Source organism: Equus caballus, chromosome 1 (assembly GCF_041296265.1).
Source record: "Equus caballus isolate H_3958 breed thoroughbred chromosome 1, TB-T2T, whole genome shotgun sequence".
Lineage (NCBI taxonomy): Eukaryota > Metazoa > Chordata > Mammalia > Perissodactyla > Equidae > Equus > Equus caballus.
This window is the reverse complement of record NC_091684.1, coordinates 128,383,080-128,402,812: the sequence shown is the minus strand read 5'-3', so window position 1 is coordinate 128,402,812 and position 19,733 is coordinate 128,383,080. Positions and strand designations below refer to the sequence as shown.

General features: G+C 44.5%; 1 protein-coding gene and 1 long non-coding RNA gene across 6 annotated transcripts in view; one reads left to right on the top strand and one right to left on the bottom strand.

Annotated features, from left to right (window-relative positions):
* RASGRF1 (Ras protein specific guanine nucleotide releasing factor 1) overlaps positions 1 to 1,811 on the bottom strand; it is a 112,031-nt gene extending 110,220 nt beyond the window's left edge. For 3 of the 5 annotated variants that reach the window (XR_011424915.1, XR_011424916.1, XR_011424917.1), the window contains exon 1: positions 619 to 1,554. Coding sequence is in view for 2 of the 5 variants with exons in the window: in XM_001488142.7 (XP_001488192.3) it covers positions 619 to 894 (276 nt within the window). In the remaining 3 variants the exon portion in view is untranslated. Of the gene's footprint in view, positions 1 to 618 lie in introns of all 5 variants that reach the window. The other 2 variants (XM_001488142.7, XM_023652460.2) reach the window with 2 other exon arrangements.
* Positions 1,812 to 1,984: 173 nt separating this feature from the next.
* The window catches only part of LOC138917223 (uncharacterized), a 26,232-nt gene continuing 8,483 nt past the window's right edge, over positions 1,985 to 19,733 (top strand). The window contains exon 1 of the long non-coding RNA XR_011424922.1: positions 1,985 to 2,527. This is a non-coding gene — a long non-coding RNA (uncharacterized lncRNA). The remainder of the gene's footprint in view (positions 2,528 to 19,733) is intronic.

The window sequence follows — 19,733 nt, the reverse complement described above, 5'->3', positions numbered from 1 at the left end:
GTGGGGGGGTCCTTGGAATCCCTCGGTTTGTTGCTTGGGCCTGGGGCCAGCTGGGAGTCCATCACCGGTTCATGGCATCTGAGGCCCCGCAACCCCCCAACTTGGCAGAGCCAGCCCAGGCTCCCAACTGCAGTGAGGCAGGGAGCTGCGGAGCGGGGACGCCTCGGTCTCGCCCTTCCCATGCCTAAGCGCGGGGAATTACACCTCTCAGGTCTGGGGCAGATGATCGCTATCCGGGCCTGAGGGGTGAGAGTAGGGGTTGGGAGGATCATTTTTGGCTGGATGTGGGTCCACGTTCATCGGCTCTGTCTAGTCCTCTCGACACCATCTCCCGCCGCATCTCCGCGTCTCGGCCCCTCTGTCCCCGCCTCCCATGGAGCTCGCCAAGCGAAGAGCAGCTGCAGCCCGCACCTACTCCCTGTCCGCAGTCGCTGCCCACTCTGCCCCGCGGGAGCTCACCCTCCCGCTTGGGCCAACCCTCCCCTCTTGCCGAGGGCGCCGAGGATGCCAAGAGTAGAGGGACCAAAGTTCGGGCGCCATCGGCCGGCCGGATGAAGGCCCTGAGCCCCAAGGGCCGCGGTCTGGACGCTGGGAGGTCAGACACCGTGCTTGCCTCACCTGTTTCTCCAGTGGCTCCTTGGCCGAGAGCGCAGGCTTGGGGGAGGGCGCGCGGTCGCAGACGCAGCCCTCCAGCAGGTAGAGCCCTGAGGGCCTCGAGCTGGAGTCGCTCTCGAAGTAGAAGAGCAGATTCTGCAGCAGCGCGAACCACTTGGTTTGCCATTTTGTGTTGTCCGAACTCCGCTTGCTCAGGTAGCCTTTGCGCGTGCCGTCCTTGCGCGCTAGCAGTCCTAGGGACGCGACGTGGCCATCGTTCAGCCGGATCCCCTTCTGCATGGTGCTCGGAGGCCAGCTAGACCCCACGCGCTTACATCTTCTCCGCGCGGCACCCAGCAGCTCCCTGTCCGTGCGCGCTGCCTCTCTCTGGCGCTCGCTCCCTCGCTCCTTCTCGCTCTCCCCTCCCCGCAAATATCTACACTCCGGGATCTGGCAATGAGCCGCGGCTTCTGGAATCCAGATGTACAATTGCCCACCGGAACCTTTTCTCCGCTCCCAGAACCACCGTGCCGCTCGACCCTCCCCCGGCGCAGGGCAAACTGAGGGACTGGAAAGCTGCGCGCTGGCGAGGGGCAGGCGGAGTCATGTGACGCCGATCCCTCGAAGAGCCCGTTTCGGCAGCGCGGACAGGGACACACGCACGCAGCCCGCCGAGGCGCAGAGCTGCGCGCAGGCTGCACCTTGGCGCCTCCTCCCCCTCCCCGGACACACACACGCACGAACACGAATCCTGTCCTCCCTCCCCTGTTCTCTCCTTCTCCCCTTTGGGTGTTAAAAAGGAATTCAGATCAATTTTCATTTAACCGAGTGGAATCCCGGAGGCTCGCCATCCCGGGAGTTTGCGTCTCTGTGCCCCACCGCGGCGCAGTGTAGATCTGGGGCGAAGTCCCAGTTGTCATTTTCTTCTCCAAAGGCTTCCTCCTGGTACTTAATTTTTCTAATCTGAGGTGGATGGAGGAAGGTGGATGGCGAAATGGATCTGAAATAGCTTTCAGTCCTAATATTTGCGTAGTCGGCCAGGTCACTCCTGGCGATTCCTCAGCGACTTGCGGACAATACAGGGGGTGAGATGGAGAGGGGAGAGGTGAGCGGTGAGCGCTTATTTTATTTTATTTTGAGTGTTTCCATAATTACCAGCGCCACCCCTGCGTCCTGAGGTCTGGCTGGCGAGCCGCTGCTATGAGTTGTCTGCAAATACCACCCCCCCCCCCCCCCAAGCCTGAAGGCGGGCTTCAAACACAGGCGCCGGGGACCATGGGAGCCTTCAAATAGCTGCGCTGGCGCAATGATACCTTAATGATAGATTTTCCGTTCTTATTTTTAGCTTCCATTCGCCTACACAGTTACACGGCATTTATCCGAGAACGTCACAGCGCCCGCGTGCTGCACCGGGAGGGCGCGCGGGCCGCCAGGCGAGCCAGGGCGCCCGAGCGGGGAACGCGCACCACCGTCTGCCGCAGAGGGCAGCGGCCTCGCTCGGACTCGGAGCGGCGCTCAGCCCGGCCCTCTCTGTTTGCAGCCGGGATGGGCGGCCGCGCAGCCCTGGAGAGGAAGGGAGGAAGGGAGGACAATAATTTTTCAGCGCCGAACCTGAACCTGCGGGCACCCTTCCCCCTCCCCTCACACACACACACAGACACACACACAGACACACACACACAGACACACACACGGTCAGGCGCTAGGGAAGGCGCCTGAGAATCGGGTAGCCCTGGGTAGGCCCACGGGAGTCCACGGAGAGAGCCCGCAGCGGAGGAACTGGAGCTACCGCCGCCCACTCTAACCTGGGCACAGAGGCGCAGGCCTGCGTTCCTCGGGTGGGGCACATTCCGAGGGAGGGACTGACCGTGTTAACCTTACTTTTCCCTCTCAGTACCCACACTCCGGACACGGAACTCTCTCCAAGGACCAGGTGAGGCTGATTTTTCTTCACGAATAACGAAAACAAAGAGGGGGAGACAGCTAAGACTTCCTTTAGCCTTGATTTTCCCAAGAGGAACCTTACACTGTGAGCACCTTTTCTTCTCTTTTGCCCTCTTTGTGGAAGCAGAGTTTCCAGGAGTGGGGTTCTGCATCTGGGCTCTCTTCAACTAAACTCTTTAATTAGGAAGCCTGATATAGAGGCCAAGAAAACTTCAGGGAAAGGACACTGTTCTAAGTGTTTTAGATCAATTAAGTCATTTAATCCTCACACAGCCCGATGGAGTAGATACTCTCCACCCCAATCAGCTCCATTGTACAGATGGGGGAAACTGAGGCACGGAGGGGTTGAGTGACTTGCTCAGAGTCACTCAGCTAGGAAGTGGCAGAGGTGGGATTTGAACTGGGTAGTCTGTCCCAGATCTATGTAGAGCCTAGCGGGGGTCCCTCGGTTGTGGGGGGGGGGGTTGGCTTTTATCCTAAAAGGGAGCAGGATCTCTCAGGTGGGCCAGAATCAAGGTTGGAACCGTGTGGAGGCTGTTGTGACTGGGAGCCCTATGGGACATGAGTTCTGAACCTGGACCGCACATTGGAATCACCTGGGAACATTTAACAAGGACCCACAAAAGGCCATGAGTGGATTGTACACTTTCCTGAGTGATCTGAACGTGCAGCAAAGTTGGAGAACCACTAACATATGGCAGAACCAGTGATACAAGCCTACCCACATGAATCCCCTGGGATCGTGTTAAAATGCAGATTCTCATTCCAGGGCAGATTCCTGAGAATCTGCATTTTTAACAAGCTCCCAGGTAATGTGGCACTGCTAATCTGCAGACCACATTTTGGAGCATTTAGGGCTCTCAGGAGGTGGGAGGGGATCGGATTCAATCATTCATTCATTCACACATACCTCATCCCACCAGTGTTCGTTGAACCCCTAGCCTGTGCCAGGCCTTGGCCTGGGCCACTGAGGACACAGTGATAAGCAAAACACAGTCTCCGCCTCGAGGAGTTTAGACCAGCCCAAGGGTCTCTTCTCAACAGAGCCCTTAGTGTAGCAGCAGGAACACCACATTCCTCCGGGTCTGGGGAAGAGGTTCTGAGAGGCATAAACCAGGAAAAGAACTGAAAGCACTTCAGGGCGTCTCAATCGTGGTGCACTTTAGAACCACTTGGAAAGATTTAAAAAATCTCTGTGCTCAGGCTGCATGCCAGGCACTCTGAGGGTGGGGCTTGGGTGTCACTGCTTTTGAAAGCCCCCTAGGTGATTCCAATGTGCAGCCAGCACTAAGAACCACTTTCCTAAAGCTATGGCCAAGAAAATCCCCTCTCAACTTCCTCCCTCCTCACAGCTGGCATTGGGGAGGCTGAGTGGCCCCCTCTTGCTGGTCTTGGAGTTCCTGGTGAGAACTCCAGGAATTCCTGGTGGGGCAGGCCACAGTGGAAGGCTGGGCTTAGCTCAAAGTATCCATGTCAGAGAGAGGAGGTGGCAGCAGCCTTGACACTTTGATTACTCCCCTCTGAGCTCTATGCATATTGCTTTTTCTCCAGTCTCTGTGGGCAGAAACTGAGCAAAGCCTGTGAGTGGGCCTTCCGGGCATTCCCCTGATCTCCAGCTAGAGTTCAGGGTCCTTGGAAGGCACTTAGAGGAGGTGGCTAAGAAGACCTCATTTACCAGGCTGGCTCCAGTTTGGGCTGGGGTGGGGTGTGTCAGGGAGTGCGTTGAGGCACTGGCAGAGGTGGGTACATGTAGCTGTCTTGTGTGCTGTCCACCAGGCCTGAGGCAGACCCTCCCCAAAAGTTGGAGAGGGTGTCCACAGGAGTGCCACGAGAGCATCTGGGTGTTGCCTGGTTTCATTCCACATTCCCAATAAGGCTTTTGGACAAGAGTTAATAACCCCATTTCACAGATGGAGAAACTAAGGCCCAGAGAGTGGAAGCAATGTGCCCAGAGTCTTACAGGGAGGAGTTGAGATGAGGTGTCCTGACTACTCACACAGAGCTCATCCCAGAGGATCTCCCTCTCTTCCCACCTTCCAGCTCTCTGGGCTGAGCTCTCTGTAGGTAAGGAAGCAAAAAGGAGAATTAAGTATTTTGTTGGGTTTGACTCTGCATTTAGAAATGGCTAGTGGATGACAGGGGCATTGCCCAGTCCAAAACCCTGCTGAATCTTCATGGGAGGATTTTTGTTGGGCTTCTGGCTGAGCTCCACTTGGGCATTTGTTGAGATGGGTGTTCTGTGGATCTGACTGGTTTTGGGGCCCTGGTAAGTGGGGACTTCTGTGGTGTTTGTGTGTGTATGCAAGTTTCTGAGTGGTGCAGTGTGTACATGAGAGGTATATGTGTAGTGTGTGTGTGTGTGCAACGTTTAGAGAACCTTTGCTTTTTGGGCAACATATTCCAAAAGAAAAATGTAGCTTCCACATCACTTAAAAAGAAGAAGAATCGAGTGTGTGGAGGCAGAGGCATTTTTGGAAATGGAGGCTTCGCCCATGAGGGTTTACTGCTCCCCCTTTGGGCTCAGTCAGTTAGCTTTGCCCAGGCACCCATATGCAGACCCCAGCGGGTTACCCCTTTACTTTCTAGCCAGTGAAAATAGCCATGTTATTCCATCTGAGTACAAGGATGATGCAGGCTCTTGGTAAAAAATGAAGACAATGTAGGACACAGAGAGATAACTCCAATGATTTTCTTCTTTTGCTATCTAATTTTCTTGACTTTTTTCTATGCTAATATATTTACCAAAGTGGGCTTCTATAATACAGGCTGTTTTATAATCTCAATCTCTCTCAAGCTCTCTCTTTACTTACAGCGTGTGGGGCTATTTCTCCGTATTACCACAAATTTAATTAATAGATTCTTTATGATTGGGCATTTAGGTTGTTTTCAATTCATAGTTTTGGGAAATAATGCTGCCATCTTTGTATATGCATTTCCCTCCCTTAAGCTAAATTCCTGGAAGTGGCATTTCTAGGTTGGAGGAATGTGCATTTGAAACACTGGCCCATATTAACAGATTCCCAGAGACAGCCCTTACCATTTACATGGCCATTAACAGTGAACGAGACCCCATTTCTCCATCCATTTGTTAATCCTGGATGTTAATATTACCAATCTCTTAAATATTTGCCCATTTTGAAAGGGCAAAGATAATATCCCTTTCTTGTATTAATTTTCATTTCTTTTTTTGCTTGTGAGGGTAGACATTTTTTAATGTTTATAATCTTTCTCATTCCTTCTTTTGTGAATTTCTAATACCTCTTTTTTATGTGTGTTTATATTTTTCTTGTAGATTTATCACAGTGCTTTATATATGAAGGATAGTAACCATCAACCATCACATATGTTGCAAATAATTCCCATAGTTTGTTGCTTCTCTTCAATCTGTATATCTATATCCACAAATTATGTATGTCTTTTTATGGATTGTAAGAAATTTTTAAATTTGGGTGTAGACAAATCTTTTTCTTTTTTTAAAGATTGGCACCTGAGCTAACATCTGTTGCCAGTCTTCTTTCTTTTTCTTTCTTCTTCTCCCTAAAGCCCCCCAGAACATAGTTGTATATTCTAGTTGCAGGGCCTTCTGGCTGTGCTATGTGGGACGCCGCCTCAGCATGGCCTGATGAGCGGTGCCTCGTCTACGCCCAGGATCCGAACCAGGGAAACCCTGGCCCACCGAGGCGGATTGCCTAAAATTAACCACTCGGCAATGGGGCTGGCCCTGTATCTTTTTCTTTATGGTTTCCGATTTTAGACACCCTGCCCTTGTGCCAGATCCTTCAAGACTGAAATATATTTGCCCCTATTTTCTCTGTTTTTATAGTTTCATTTTTTCCATTCATAATTTTAATTCATTTGGAGTTTATTTTTGAGAGTGAGGTTGGGACCTGGCTTATTACTAATTTTTCTCAAATGGCTGGCAAGCTGTCCCAACACTAGTTGTTTAAATAATCCAAACTCTACCACTGATATGAAGTCGCATCTTTATCATATACCAAATTCTTGTCTATATTTGGGTCTATTTCCAATTCTGTCCCATTCTTCTATGTGTCTGCTCTTACACCAGTGACACACGATTTTCTTGTTGCTTTACCATCCATTTTGAAGTCTGGCAGTAGAGGAACACGCTCAGCACTTTTCTTTTCTACAGTACTCCTAAATATTCTTTTGTATTTATTCTTCAAGGTTAATTCATTACTCATTTTGTCAAGTTCCATAAAAGTCTCACTGAGATTTTGACTGGAATAACATTGAAAATATTTATTAATTAGGAAGAATAAATACTTTGAAGTTTTGTCTTCTTATTCAAGAAAGAGTATGTCATTCTAATTCTGTGTCCTTTAAAATATTCTGATAGAATTTTATATGTTTCTTTGTATGTGTCTTGCACATTTCTTGTTTAATTTATTTCTGAGTATTTTTCCTTTTGTGGTTGCTAATGGAAATATGATCTTTTTTCTATTTTTAAAAAACTAGACATATATAAGAAAGCTATTGCTATTTACATATTTATCTTGTAAGCTGCTGCTATCCTGAATTCTTCTTGTTTCTAACAATTTAATTTATCTGTTTGCATTTGCCAATTCAACAATTGGAATGCATTTTCCAATATTTAGGCATTCATGTATTTCTTAGATAAACTCCACTTAGCCATGGGGGATTTTTACATTATAATTGATTTATTTAGTTTGTTTATCTCTTCTCGGGTCAATCTTGGTAATTTAAACTTCCAAGATCATTTATTCACATTTTCCAATTTATTACATAGACCTGAACCAAACATTCTCTTACAATTTTTCTAATTCTCTCCATTCTGTGTTACTTCTCCTTTTTAGGTGCTGATTTTGTGTTTTTATATTACCTCTTTTCTTGCAAAAGTTTTAATTATGTCATTATTAAGACTTTAAATTTATTTAATTCTACTCTTTTTCTAGCTCGTTAATGTACACCTATATCTTTACTAAATTCTTTCTCCTACCTCCTTTAGATTTGTTTTGTTATTTTTCCCCAACTTCTTGAATGCTTAATTTGTTTATTTTCATTATTTCTTATTAGTAGCTGTCTAAGACTATGGCTTTTCTTTTGAGTAGAGATTTTTTACAGATCCAGTAGGTTTGCTATTAAATTTATGATTATCATAAATGGTGGATAGTTATCAAATTTTTCTTTTAGCGGTTAACGTTTTTTTCTTTTTTTCTGCTTTTTCTCCCCAAATTCCTCCAGTACATAGTTGCATATTTTAGTTGTGGGTCCTTCTAGTTTTGGCATGTGGGACGCCGCCTCAACACGGCCTTGCAAGTGGTGCCGTGTCCGTGCCCAGGATCCGAATCGGCCAAACCCTGGGCTGCTGAAGAGGAGCGCGCGAACTTAACCGCTCTGCCACAGGGCAGGCCCCAGTTATCAAATTTTAACTGAATATTTTCTGAATTTTTAAATAGATATTTTGGTTTATTTCTAGTTCTATTACATCGTGCTTAGAGAATGTGGTATTATTTCTACATTTGGGAATTTATTGCTGTTTTTGTTGTACCCTGTATACGGTTAATTTTGTGATTGTTCCATGGACCCTGGGAAAGAAACACATATTCTGTTCACAGGGTATAGAGTTTGATAAATACCTAGCAGCTCAATTTAATAAATTATATTTTTAAGGAATAAATTGCTAATTCTGACCTCTGTTCAGGACAGCTGGCAGCTGTGCACAGAAGCTACCGATGTTTGTACAGTTGTGAGCACCAGGGCTGGGAAAAGCTGATGTTCCCTTCTAACACAGTCCAGTGTCCCCATGGTCCAGCAACTTGCTAAAATCCAGAGCTAAGCAGAAGACCAGGAAGCAAACATAAGGGGCCTTTGAGTAGCCAAAAGGAAAACCACAGTGTCCACGTGCTCCAAAGCTCTGATATTACCAGAGTCGAGCTCCCTAAGCCCTCCTTCAACGCCTCTGCATTTACACTGTACACTGACTTCTAGTGAGCTTCGTTACTGGGCTTCTTAGTCCTCTGAGGATTAGGAGCAAAAAATTCACAGATGAGTGAACCAAGCATGTAGTTGATAGTAAATTAAAAAAAGCAGCTATCAGTCCTCCATGAGCACAGAGCATAGAGTATGTACAATTGTCCAACCACCTGTGTAATGAGTTTGTCGTTATTGGGCATCTCCCATTCGCCACTTCTCCGTGGCTCTCCACTCTTCTCCTGCCTGCTTTGTGTCCCAGGAGGCAAATATCGGTTCCTGGTCTCAACCCCATCAAGGGTTTCTGGTTGGGTTTGGCCCAAAAGAAACATTTTCCTGGAGGGAGAGAATGAATTTGGTGTTGCACCCCTCCTGTCAGGGGTGCTCTCCATGCAGCCTGGTGTCTAGGTTTCAGTGACTGTTCCCTCCCCTAACTCCTCAGGACAGAAGTGGTACTTACTCCAGGGCAGAGCAATATCTCTGGTGTATTCCCTGCTCCCAGCCCAAACCTCTGGTATTAGTCTCTTTGTTACACTATCCTCTCAAGTTATCCAATTTGAATGTTCTCTGTGTTTCCTGCTGGGCCCTAACTGATTCAGAGCTGGTAGGAAATTTAGGAATAATTCAGTCCAACTTGCTCATCTTTTGATTGGGAAAGTGATGTGCTCAAGGTCTCACAGAAAATTCATGTCTGGCGAGAACCAGAATCAAGGTCTCTGGAGTCTGGGTTTGCCATTTTTGCCTCTCCAGGATTCTCTCTTTGGATCGCATTTTGTTACAATATAGAGGGCTAGAATTCACTTATGAGCATGGAAGAATACGAAAAATAAGTCAAAGATTTACCGCCCCCTTCACTGGAATCAGGCCCAGCTAATCTAATCTTTTGAATCATTTTAAGGGAGTGGGAGGAGAGGTAGGCATATGTGCTCTGCTTCTCATTTTGATTCGATATTCTTATCTTTTTCTTAAATGTATTTTCTACTTTTTGTAATAAAAAGTTACTATAGTAAAGAAATAAGACAGGGACATGCAAAGACTTTTGAGAAGTGCTTTCAGTCAAAAACTGCTGATGTTTAAAAGAGTAGGCAAATCTTCGACGATTTAGAGTTTACCTATCCATAATGGTACAGTTCTGGAGAGATCTAGAGTGTTCTGGAGGAGAGATTTTACTGAGTTATTAGATGAGGAACAGTTGTTCCTGGGCCCCATATTGATTCTTTGGGGTGGGTTTGTTGCAGGATCCAAAATAGGAGAATGGAATTCAGAGGGATTTTAAAATCAATCTATTATCATTAGGTTGATTTCAGAGTTTTAAGTAAAAAAAGTAAAATCAATGAGGGAATTTCTGTTATAATTGAGATGACCCAAGTGGGTAGTCACTTAATAAACCACTTTTCAGGATGTCTCTACCCTTCCAAACCTTATGCTTTGTACAAGACCTTGAACACATGGGGAAGGACGAGGAGGCTTCTCTCACAGCCCAACTGCACTGAAAATGAACCTTCAGGGTCTCAGTTGGCATGGACTGAATTCTATAACAAGTGAATCCAAAATTTTATGGCTCTAACACAGTAGAAGTTTGGTTCTTTCTCATCTGACTGTCCGGAGTTGTCTTAGTCCATTTGGGCTCCTGTAACAAAATACCTGCGATTGCGTGGCATATACACAAGGAAAATTTATTTTTCACAGTTCTGTACACTGGAAGTCCACGATCAGGGTGCCAGCATGGTTGGGTTCTGGTGAAAGCCCTCTCCTGGTTGCAGACTTCTGACTTCTCTCTATGCCCTCTCATGGTGAAGGGGCAAGGGAGCTCTCTCAGGTCTCTTTTATAAGGGCAGTAATCTCATTCATCAGGGTTCTGCCCTTGTGACCTAATCACCTCCCAAAGGCCCCACTTCCTAATACTATCACATTGGGCATTAGGATTTCAACAAATGAATTTGTGGGGGGACACAAACATTCAGACCATAATAAGAGCATTTGGGTGAATGTCCCACACAGTGATGCAGGGATCCACGCTTTCATCGTTTTGTGATTGTACCGTCCAGAGACCTTGTTCTCATCTGCATGTACAGAGGGTTGCACGTTCAGATTCTAACCATGGGAGGGAAAAGAGTATGGAGGAGGCACACCCCCTTTCTTAAAGCTCCCATCCCAGAAGTGGCACATACCACTTCTGCTCACAATCCATTGTCGTGTCATTTGGCCACTCCTAACTACAAGGGGATTTGGGACGTGTAGATTAGCCATGCACCTGGGAAGAAAGGGATGACAGATTTGGATGGAAACTGAGTCTCAGAGAGATTAAAGAAACTGCCAGGGTCACACAACTAGTGGGTGGCAGGGTTGAATTTATGTGACTTTATATCCCATGCATCCTTTTCGAGGCCCACAGTAGTGATGTCCCTCTGGCCAGAGCCAAAGGTGCCAGAGAGTTCAGGGGCAGAGCTGCGGGGCCCAGGCACCCTGATTTGCAGAGAGGCTCAAAATGATGCTGAGAATTCTACTCTCTCTGATGCTGCTTTGTGTACACTCCGTGGATCATCACTTTTTCTGGCGTTGCTTTGTGGCTCATGTGGTGGGCAGGCAGGCAGCTGGGTATTCACCTTGCTTGATGGGGAGGGATCACCGGAAGCATTTGCCCTTGTTGTAGGTAGGGACAGCAGGGCTCACCATGCCATCTTCTCTGCCTTGGACCTCACGCCCTGGAATGGACACCTCCAGGGCAGACTAGATATAGTGTTGGCAAAAGGACTTCAAAAGACTAAGATGCCAGGATTCTAGATGGGGGCTTCATCTTTGAGAAGAGCAAGGCCAATGGAATGGACATGTCTTTTTTTTTCCCACCCAGCACCCATTGCCTCCTCTAGCAACAGTATGCTGATGCTCCTTGGGGCTCCTCTTTCTCACTTCTCAGTCCACACAGTTCAGATGAAAAGTGTCTCCACTCCCGGCTACACGCCTGACCAATCAGAACACCACATCCCTCTGACCTCAGTGATTAGGGATAGTCATGTGACCCAAGCCAGGTTAATAAGAGCCAAAAACACTCAATTCTAGGGCCATTCTGAAGCTATCAGGGAATACGCATTCATTTTTCTGCTGGGGATGTTGAAACTAAGTGATATGAGCCTGGAGCTGATGGCAGCCAATCTTGCCACCATTTGCAAGATTGAAGCCAACATGAGAAAAGCAGAGATGATGGATGGAAGGAAAGGGACTGGGTCTTGACCGTGTTGTTTAACTGCATGGATCCAGCTGTACCTGAATCCACTTTTCAGTTAAATTAGCCAGGGAATTCCTTTTTTGTCTAAACCATCTGGATTTTCTGGCACTTCGAAAAGAACCTTGGTTAGTACAGCTAAAAGGGAAGTGAATGGAATGGCTTTGCCTTCTGAATTAGCTGCATGTGCCTCAAAATGGAGCCATCAAGTGTTGAAGTTACAGGCTCCCCGGGATATCCCTCTCCCTGCCAACCCCATTTGACAGATAAAGAAATGGAGGCTCAGGAAGGAGGAGTGACATGTTGGTATGGCCCACATGCCGATGTGCGGTGGGTCCTGTCCAAACACAGCAACCTCAGGGAGTCCACGGAGCTTTGTCCAGGTGCTGATGCCTGTCTGCTGTATCCCTTTCTACATCCCGTGGTGTGGCATATTGTGGGAAAAAATGCTTGATCCCTGGGGAGGGATTTCAGAGTCTCACAGGAGGATGCTTTGTCTGCCTCACAGAGGTATGAGAGGGGCCGTGGTGTGCAGGAATTTGAGGACAGAACCCAGAGTTGTGTCAAAACAAAGTCTGAGCTTTGGACACATCTTTATTTTTTCTGGGTCGCTGGTTGTCATCTGCTGTCTGTCAGGGAAGAAGGTTGACTCTGCTAGGGGATTTTTAGTAGCTGTAATGAGTTACATTTGCCTGAGACTTGCGACCTCGCAGTCTTTAACAAGTTTCTTAATCAGTCACAGGTCCATGTGGGAGATGAAGCTTTTCCTGCAGACTGTTCAAACCCTTCAAATCCTATTGATGTTTCCCAGTAAGAATTCTGGTGCATGGCCTCGTAAGTAAAAACATGGATTTTCTCTTTTAGGGGACTGGATCCTAGCATTTCTGAGTGCTGAGTGAGGAAATGGTGGGCAGAGGGGAGCCTTGTGCTCCCTCTAGGAACCAACACTTTCCTCCAAGCTTTATGGACCTCTAGGACTCAACTCCTGAATGGCACTGGGTTCTTGTTATGTCCAGAACGTAAGGGTCTTCCCACCACCCTATCTTTCAGCCAGAAGGTTTACCCTTTCCTCCTCCTCCTCCTCCTGAGTCACCTAAATGGGTCCAAGGATTCTGATATCTCAAAATTGAGCTCTCTAGGTTTCTTTATTGGTCATTCTACATCAGGTTGCCAAGTGATAATGACAAATATGCATTCAATGAGTGCTGCAGTCGGACACTCAGGCCGTAAACTGATCTGTGCAAACAGTGTATTTTCCTAGAATTGAATTTCATTTCTATTTTGAGCCTGATTTTAGTGGGAGGAAGACAGTAAATCCAGTTGGTTCAGGTTTTCAGTTTATTTAGGGTATCACTTTCCTTTTCTTTAGTATTGTGTCTAAATTCTGGGTGGTGGTGGATTATAGAAGACCAAGCACCCAAGGGTAGGGGGCCTTTGATGTGAGGTCATTGACATGACACATGAGCATCTACTGAGATGTTCTTTGTCCTGTTTGGACCTTGGTCACCAATACACATGGTCACTACTGTGACTTCCTCATCACTGACAGCAGACCTTTTTAGGTACTTGTTCCTCTCAGTAGCTTCTGTACCACCTTGGGGCAAGAAACATGTAGCCCTTACCCTACCCCTGCCCTGCTGACTGGAGAGTGGAGAACTCTGAAGCTTCCTGGGATCATTGCCTAGACACGTGATGAAGTCAGCTCTACTCTACTGCCCTAGCCCCATTCTAGGTGGGGGAGAAACTCTGGGACATGGGACATCTGCCCCAGCTCCACCTGGGAAATAAGGCATGTGACTCTTTTGGCTGTATGATTTCCTTCAAATAGACATAGGATTTCTGCCATTTCCTCTTTCCAGAGGGCTCAATCCAGGAGTGTGGTGAACACACACCCACCTTCTTGGGGACCCACTCCACTTTCTAACTCTCCTTATTGCCATCGGACTTATTCCTATCTTCCATCCAGGGATTATATAACAGGAAAAAATATTCAAAAGTATATCCTAGCTTGAATAATAGTGGTGAGAGTACTTGTTCTTGCTTTGTTCTTGATCTTAGGGGGAAGGTATTCAGACTTTTACCATTAAGTCTAATGTTGGCTGTAGGGATTTTTTTCAATAGATGTTCTGTATCAAGATGAGGAAGTTCCTCTTTATTCCTAGTTTTCTGAGAGATTTTGTCATGCAGTGCTAAAGTGTTGAGAATTTTTTCAAAGGCTTTTTCTGTATCAGTTGATATTAAAATGTGACTTTTCTTCTTAGCCTATTAAATTGTCAATATGGCTGATTGACTTTCAAATATTGAACCAACCTTGCATCACTGTAAGAAACCTCATTTGCTCCTGGTGTGTAATTCTTTTTATATATTGCTGAATTCTAGTTGTTAATACTTTATTAAGGATTTGTGTGTCTATATTCATGAAGGAAATTGGTCTGTAGTTTTCATTTATTTAACCATATTTGTCTTTGGTATCAGGGTAATACTGGTCTTCTAAAATGAATTGGGAAGTGTTCTGTCTTTTATTTTCTGGAAGGCATTGTGTAGAACTGACATTAATTCTTATTTAAACAATTCGACATAGTACTGGAATACCTAGATAGCTCAATAAGGCAAGAAAAGGAAATAAAAGGCATATAGATTGGAAAGGAAGAAGTAAAACTCTACCTATTTGCAGATGATATGATGTTCTACATAGAAAATACCAAGGAATCTACAAAGAGAAAAAGACCCTAGAACTAATAAGTGAGTTCAGCAAGGTTGCATGATACAATATCAACATAAAAAATCAATTGTATTTATATAAAATAGCATTAAAATACACAGAAACCTATATTAAAAATACAATGCCATTTGCAATTGCTCAAAAAGGAGAGAGATACTTAGTAAATTAGTCTGGAGAACCAGGAAATCCAGTGGTAGAATTCAGTCTGAATTCAAAGGCCAGGGGTGCTCATGGTGTAAGTCCCAGTCTGAATCAGAAGGCCCAAAAACCAGGAGAGCCAATGTCTGAGGGCAGGAGAAGATGGATGTCTTGGCTCAGGCAGAGAGCAAATTTGCCCTTCCTCCACCTTTTTATTCCACTGAGGCTCTCAATAGATCGGATGGCACCCACACACATTGGTAAGGGCAATCATCTTTACTCAGTCTACAGATTCAAATGTTAATCTCTTGTAGAAACAGCCTCACAGACACACCTGGAAATAATGTTTTACCAGCCATCTGGGTATCCTTTAGCTCAGTCAAGTTGGCTCATAAAATTTACTATCACACTTAGGTTTAAGTCTAACAAAATATGTGTAGGACTTGTATACCTAAAACTGTAGAAGCTGATGAAAGAAATCAAAGAATATCTAAATAAATGGAGACATACTATGTTCATGGGTTGGAAGTTTCAGCATTGTTAAGATGTTAGTTCTCCCTAAATTGATATATGGGTTTAATGTAATCCCTGTCAAAGGTCCAGCAAGATTTTTTGTAGTATAGATAAGATAATTCTAAAATTTATATAGAAAGACAAAGGACCTAGAATAGCTAAAACAATTTAGAAAAGAAGAAGAAAGTGGGGGAAATCAGTCTATCCACTTTCAAGACATTATATAGCAGTGTGATATTGGTAGAAGGATAGTCACATAGACTAGTGGAACAGAAGAATCCATAAACAGATCCAGATGAGTACAGTCAACTGATTTTTAAGAAAGGTGCAAAAGTAACTCAACAGAAGAAGGAGAATTCAACAAAGGTACTGGAACAATTGGATTTCCATAGATAAACGTACAAACTTCAATTTAAACCTGACATTGTATACAAAAAATTAACTCAAAATGGATCATAGATATAAATGTAAAATGTAAGACTCTCAAAACTTTTAGAAGAAAGCATATGAGAAAACAGTCAGCGCATAGGGCTTGGTGAAGAGTTCTTAGATATGAAAACAAAAGGATGATCTATTAAGGAAAAAAATCAATAAACTGGACCACTTCAAAATTAAAAATGACTCTATCAAGGGGCAAAAAGGACAAGTTCCAGATTGAGAGAAAATATTTGCAAACCACGTATCTGACAAACAATTCATAGCTAGAATATATTTAAAAAATTCTCAAAACTCAAAAGTAAAACAACAAACAATACAATTAGAAAATGCACAGAAACCATGAAGAGAGTTCACTGAAGATGGCATGTGTATGGCAAACAAGCACATGAAAAGATACTCAAAGTCACCAGCCATTAAGGAAATGCAAATTAAGACCATGATGAGCTATCACTACACACCCATTAGAAAAGCTAGAAGAAAAGATAGTGACCATACCAAATGCTGGCGAGGATGTGGAGAAACTGGATCTCTCATGCATTGCTGATGGGGATGCAAAATGGTACAGCCACTCTGAAAAAGGGTTTGGTCGTTTCTTAGAAAACTACACATGTGGTTACCATATGACATAGAAATCACACTCTTGGGCATTTATTCCAGAAAAGTGAAAACTTACCTTCATATACAACTCTGTACAGAAATGCTTATAATAGCTTTATTGCAATAGCCCCAAACAGGAAACAACCAGAATGTCCTTCAGAAGGTGAATGGCTAAACTTACTGTGGTACATTCCTGCCGTGGAAAACTACTCAGCAATAAAAAGCAACAAACTATGCACCCAACAACCTGAATGAATTTCAAGAGCACTATGCTGAATGAAACAAGCACATCGCAAAAGTCACATGCTGTATGATTCCATTATGTAACGCTCTCGAAGTGACACAACTATAGACATGGAAAACAGAGTGGTGGTTGCCAGAGTTTATGAGTGAGAGGTAGCAGGAGAGCGATCTTTGTAGTGGTGAAATAGTTCTGTATCTTGATTATAGTGCTGGTTACACAAATCTACACAAGTGATAAAATGGCATAGAACTATAAACACTGTACCAATGCCAATTTCCCGGTTTTGTTGTTTCATGATAGTTATGCAAAATGTAACCATTGAGGGAAACCCATTGAGAGAAACCCAGTCCCCTGACAAGAGCCGGCAGGAAGTAAGAGTTCTTACCACATCAGTCTCCCGGATCTCTGCCTTCAGGGTCCAATGGAAGCAAGGGTGGTGAGCTTTTTTTCGCTTTTCTAAATTTAGATTAGCAGGAGAGAATTTTGGTGAGGCTAGCTTCTTGGATTCAGTGACTCTAGGATTTGGTTGAGTACTCATTGGCTGTAGATCCTTTTCCTCCCAGAGGTAGTATTTTTCCTTGTCTCTGTCTATTTTTGTCATTTTTCATGAGACACAGGCATCTCTATAAGCCTGTTGTCTGGGCCTTTTGTCTTGTTCTATGTCTTGAGAGCTTGGCTTTGTGACCTTTCTGGTCTCTGCCATCTGGAGGATGCATGTACAGCATGCATCTTGGCGGCCAGCTGAGTAGACTGGGGTTCCAGGACACTCTCTTTGTCTGGCTGTGTCAGCTCTCAGGAAAATTTGTCATAAGGGGTCCCAATTACTTTCATAAGGGGCCTTTGTCATCTCAACCTTTGTTGCTTGCTGTGCAATGAAGGCCTTTACTTTCTTAGACTATTTTTGGGAGTGAACTTTCTGGATCTGTTTTGAGGATTCCTCTTGTGTCCATGGTTAAGCTTATTGATATGAGTCACTGTTAAGATCCTACTCGTCAATGTGGCCAGACGATGGATCATTTAAATTGGGAAAACTAAATTAGGAGAAAAATTTGTGAGAGCTCTCATCATAATTTTTTTAAGTTAATTTTTATTGTTTATGATAGTTTACACTCTTGTGAAATTTCAGTTGTACATTATTGTCTGTCAGTCGTGTTGTAGGTGCACCCCTTCACCCTTGTGCCCATCCCCCACCCCACCTTTCCCCTGGTAGCCACTAATCTGTTCTCTTTGTCCACATGTTTAAATTCCTCATATGAGTGGAGTCATACAGAGATTGTCCTTCTCTATCTGGCTTATTTCACTTAACATAATTCCCTCAAGGTCCATCCATGTTGTTGTGAATGGAACGATTTTATTCTTTTTTATGGCCAAGTAGTATTCCATTGTATATATATACCACATCTTCTTTATCCAGTCATCTGTTGCTGGGCACTTAGGTTGCTTCCATGTCTTGGCTATTGTAAATAATGCTGCAATGAACATAGAGGTGCATAGGACTTTTGGAATTGCTGATTTCAAGTTCTTTGGATAGATACCCAGTAGTGGGATGGCTAGGTCATATGGTATTTCTATTTTTAATTTTTTGAGAAATTTCCATACTGTTTTCCATAGTGGCTGCACCAGTTTGCACTCCCACCAGCAGTGGATGAGGGATCCTTTTACTCCACAACCTCTCCAACACTTGTTACTTTTGTTTTGGTTATTTTTGCCATTCTAATGGGTGTAAGGTGATATCTTAGTGTAGTTTTGATTTGCATTTCCCTGATGATCAGTGATGATGAACGTCTTTTCATGTGCCTATTGGCTATCTGTATATCTTCTTTGGAGAAATGTCTGTTCATGTCTCCAGCCCATTTTTTGATTGGGTTGTTTGATGTTTTGTTGTGAGTTGTGTGAGTTCTTTATAAATTATGGAGATTAACCCTTTGTCGGATATATGACTTGAAAATATTTTTTCCCAATTAGTGGGTTGTTTTTTTGTTTCAATCCTGTTTTCCCTTGCCTTGAAGAAGCTCTTTAGTTTGATGAAGTCCCATTCGTTTATTCTTTCTATTGTTTCCCTTGTCTGAGAAGACATGGTGTCCAAAAAGATCCTTTTAATACTGATGTCAAAGAGTGTATTGCCTACATTCTCCTCTAGAAGCCTTATGGTTTCAGGTCTTACCTTTAGGTCTTTGATCCATTTAGAGTTTATTTTGGTGAATGGTGAGAAAGAATGGTCAATTTTCATTCTTTTACATGTGGCTCTCATCATAATTTTTATTGGTACCTAGGAAAAGGCCAAATTAAAAAGGAAACACACACACAGAAAAATAATGACTAGTCTTAAGACCCTGACTCAGGTTACAATTGAATTGATGAAATGTAAAAGTCTAAGTGTTGATAAGATTACAAAGGTTGGAATGCTTAAACCAATTTTTTTAATAAAGAGGTTGTATCAACTTTGCCTGAGTATGTTTTAAAGTGTCTGGCTGGGAATACTTCCCTATCCAATATTATAAGACCAAGGCCTATTGATAAAGTCTTGCCCATGGGTCCTAGCCCCATGCTGCACCTCTTCACTGCCCATGGGCCCCGTCCCCACGCTATTCACTGAATAAAGGAGCACTAGTGCCAGACCTTGAGGATCCAAGAAATCTTTCTTTTACCTCCTCGACTCACCAAGCTCGCATCATTTCTTCTGGTGGCCCATAGGGGCTCTTGCTTCACCAGCTTGTGAGCTGAAGTTCTTGTAAGTGCAGTTTTCTTCCTTGTGCCTTCCTCTTTTTCAAGGATGGATCTAAATTCACTTCTCCATCAGGAACCTTCTTGGACAGCCATATGAATCCACGTTTGCTGCCCAGGGCTACTCTATGGGACAAACCATGGCATTCAGCCTGAAGAGAATCAGTACCTTAAGCCTGAGGGTGATGAAGAATGAATTAATCCATTCCTTCCTAATCCTATCTCTAATATATAAATTTTACACGGGCACGGGTTGACCAGTTAAGTCATTAGGACGGTTGCCAATCTCCAAGACTCTCGCTGCAGGTTTCTTTTCCTAAGGCTGGATTGGGATCTCTCCCTATGGCTCCTGACCATACTCTGAACCATAGGAAAGTCCCAACCAGGACTCTGGTTCAAGGAAAGTACCAAACTCTAACCTTTGGTTGAGAATGGGAACCCCTTCTTGGGAGAATGTCTCCAGGATACAATTGGGTAAAGTGTCCCCCAGACTGGTGGAAAATTCCTAACTGTTTTTCTCTATTCTTTACCTCTGGGACCATTCACCAGGCACCTATTACTGCCAGGCATAATAGGGAAGGTATACAAGGGATGTAATGCAGGGGGACGCCCCCATCACCCCTTACTATAGGAACCCCACAGGA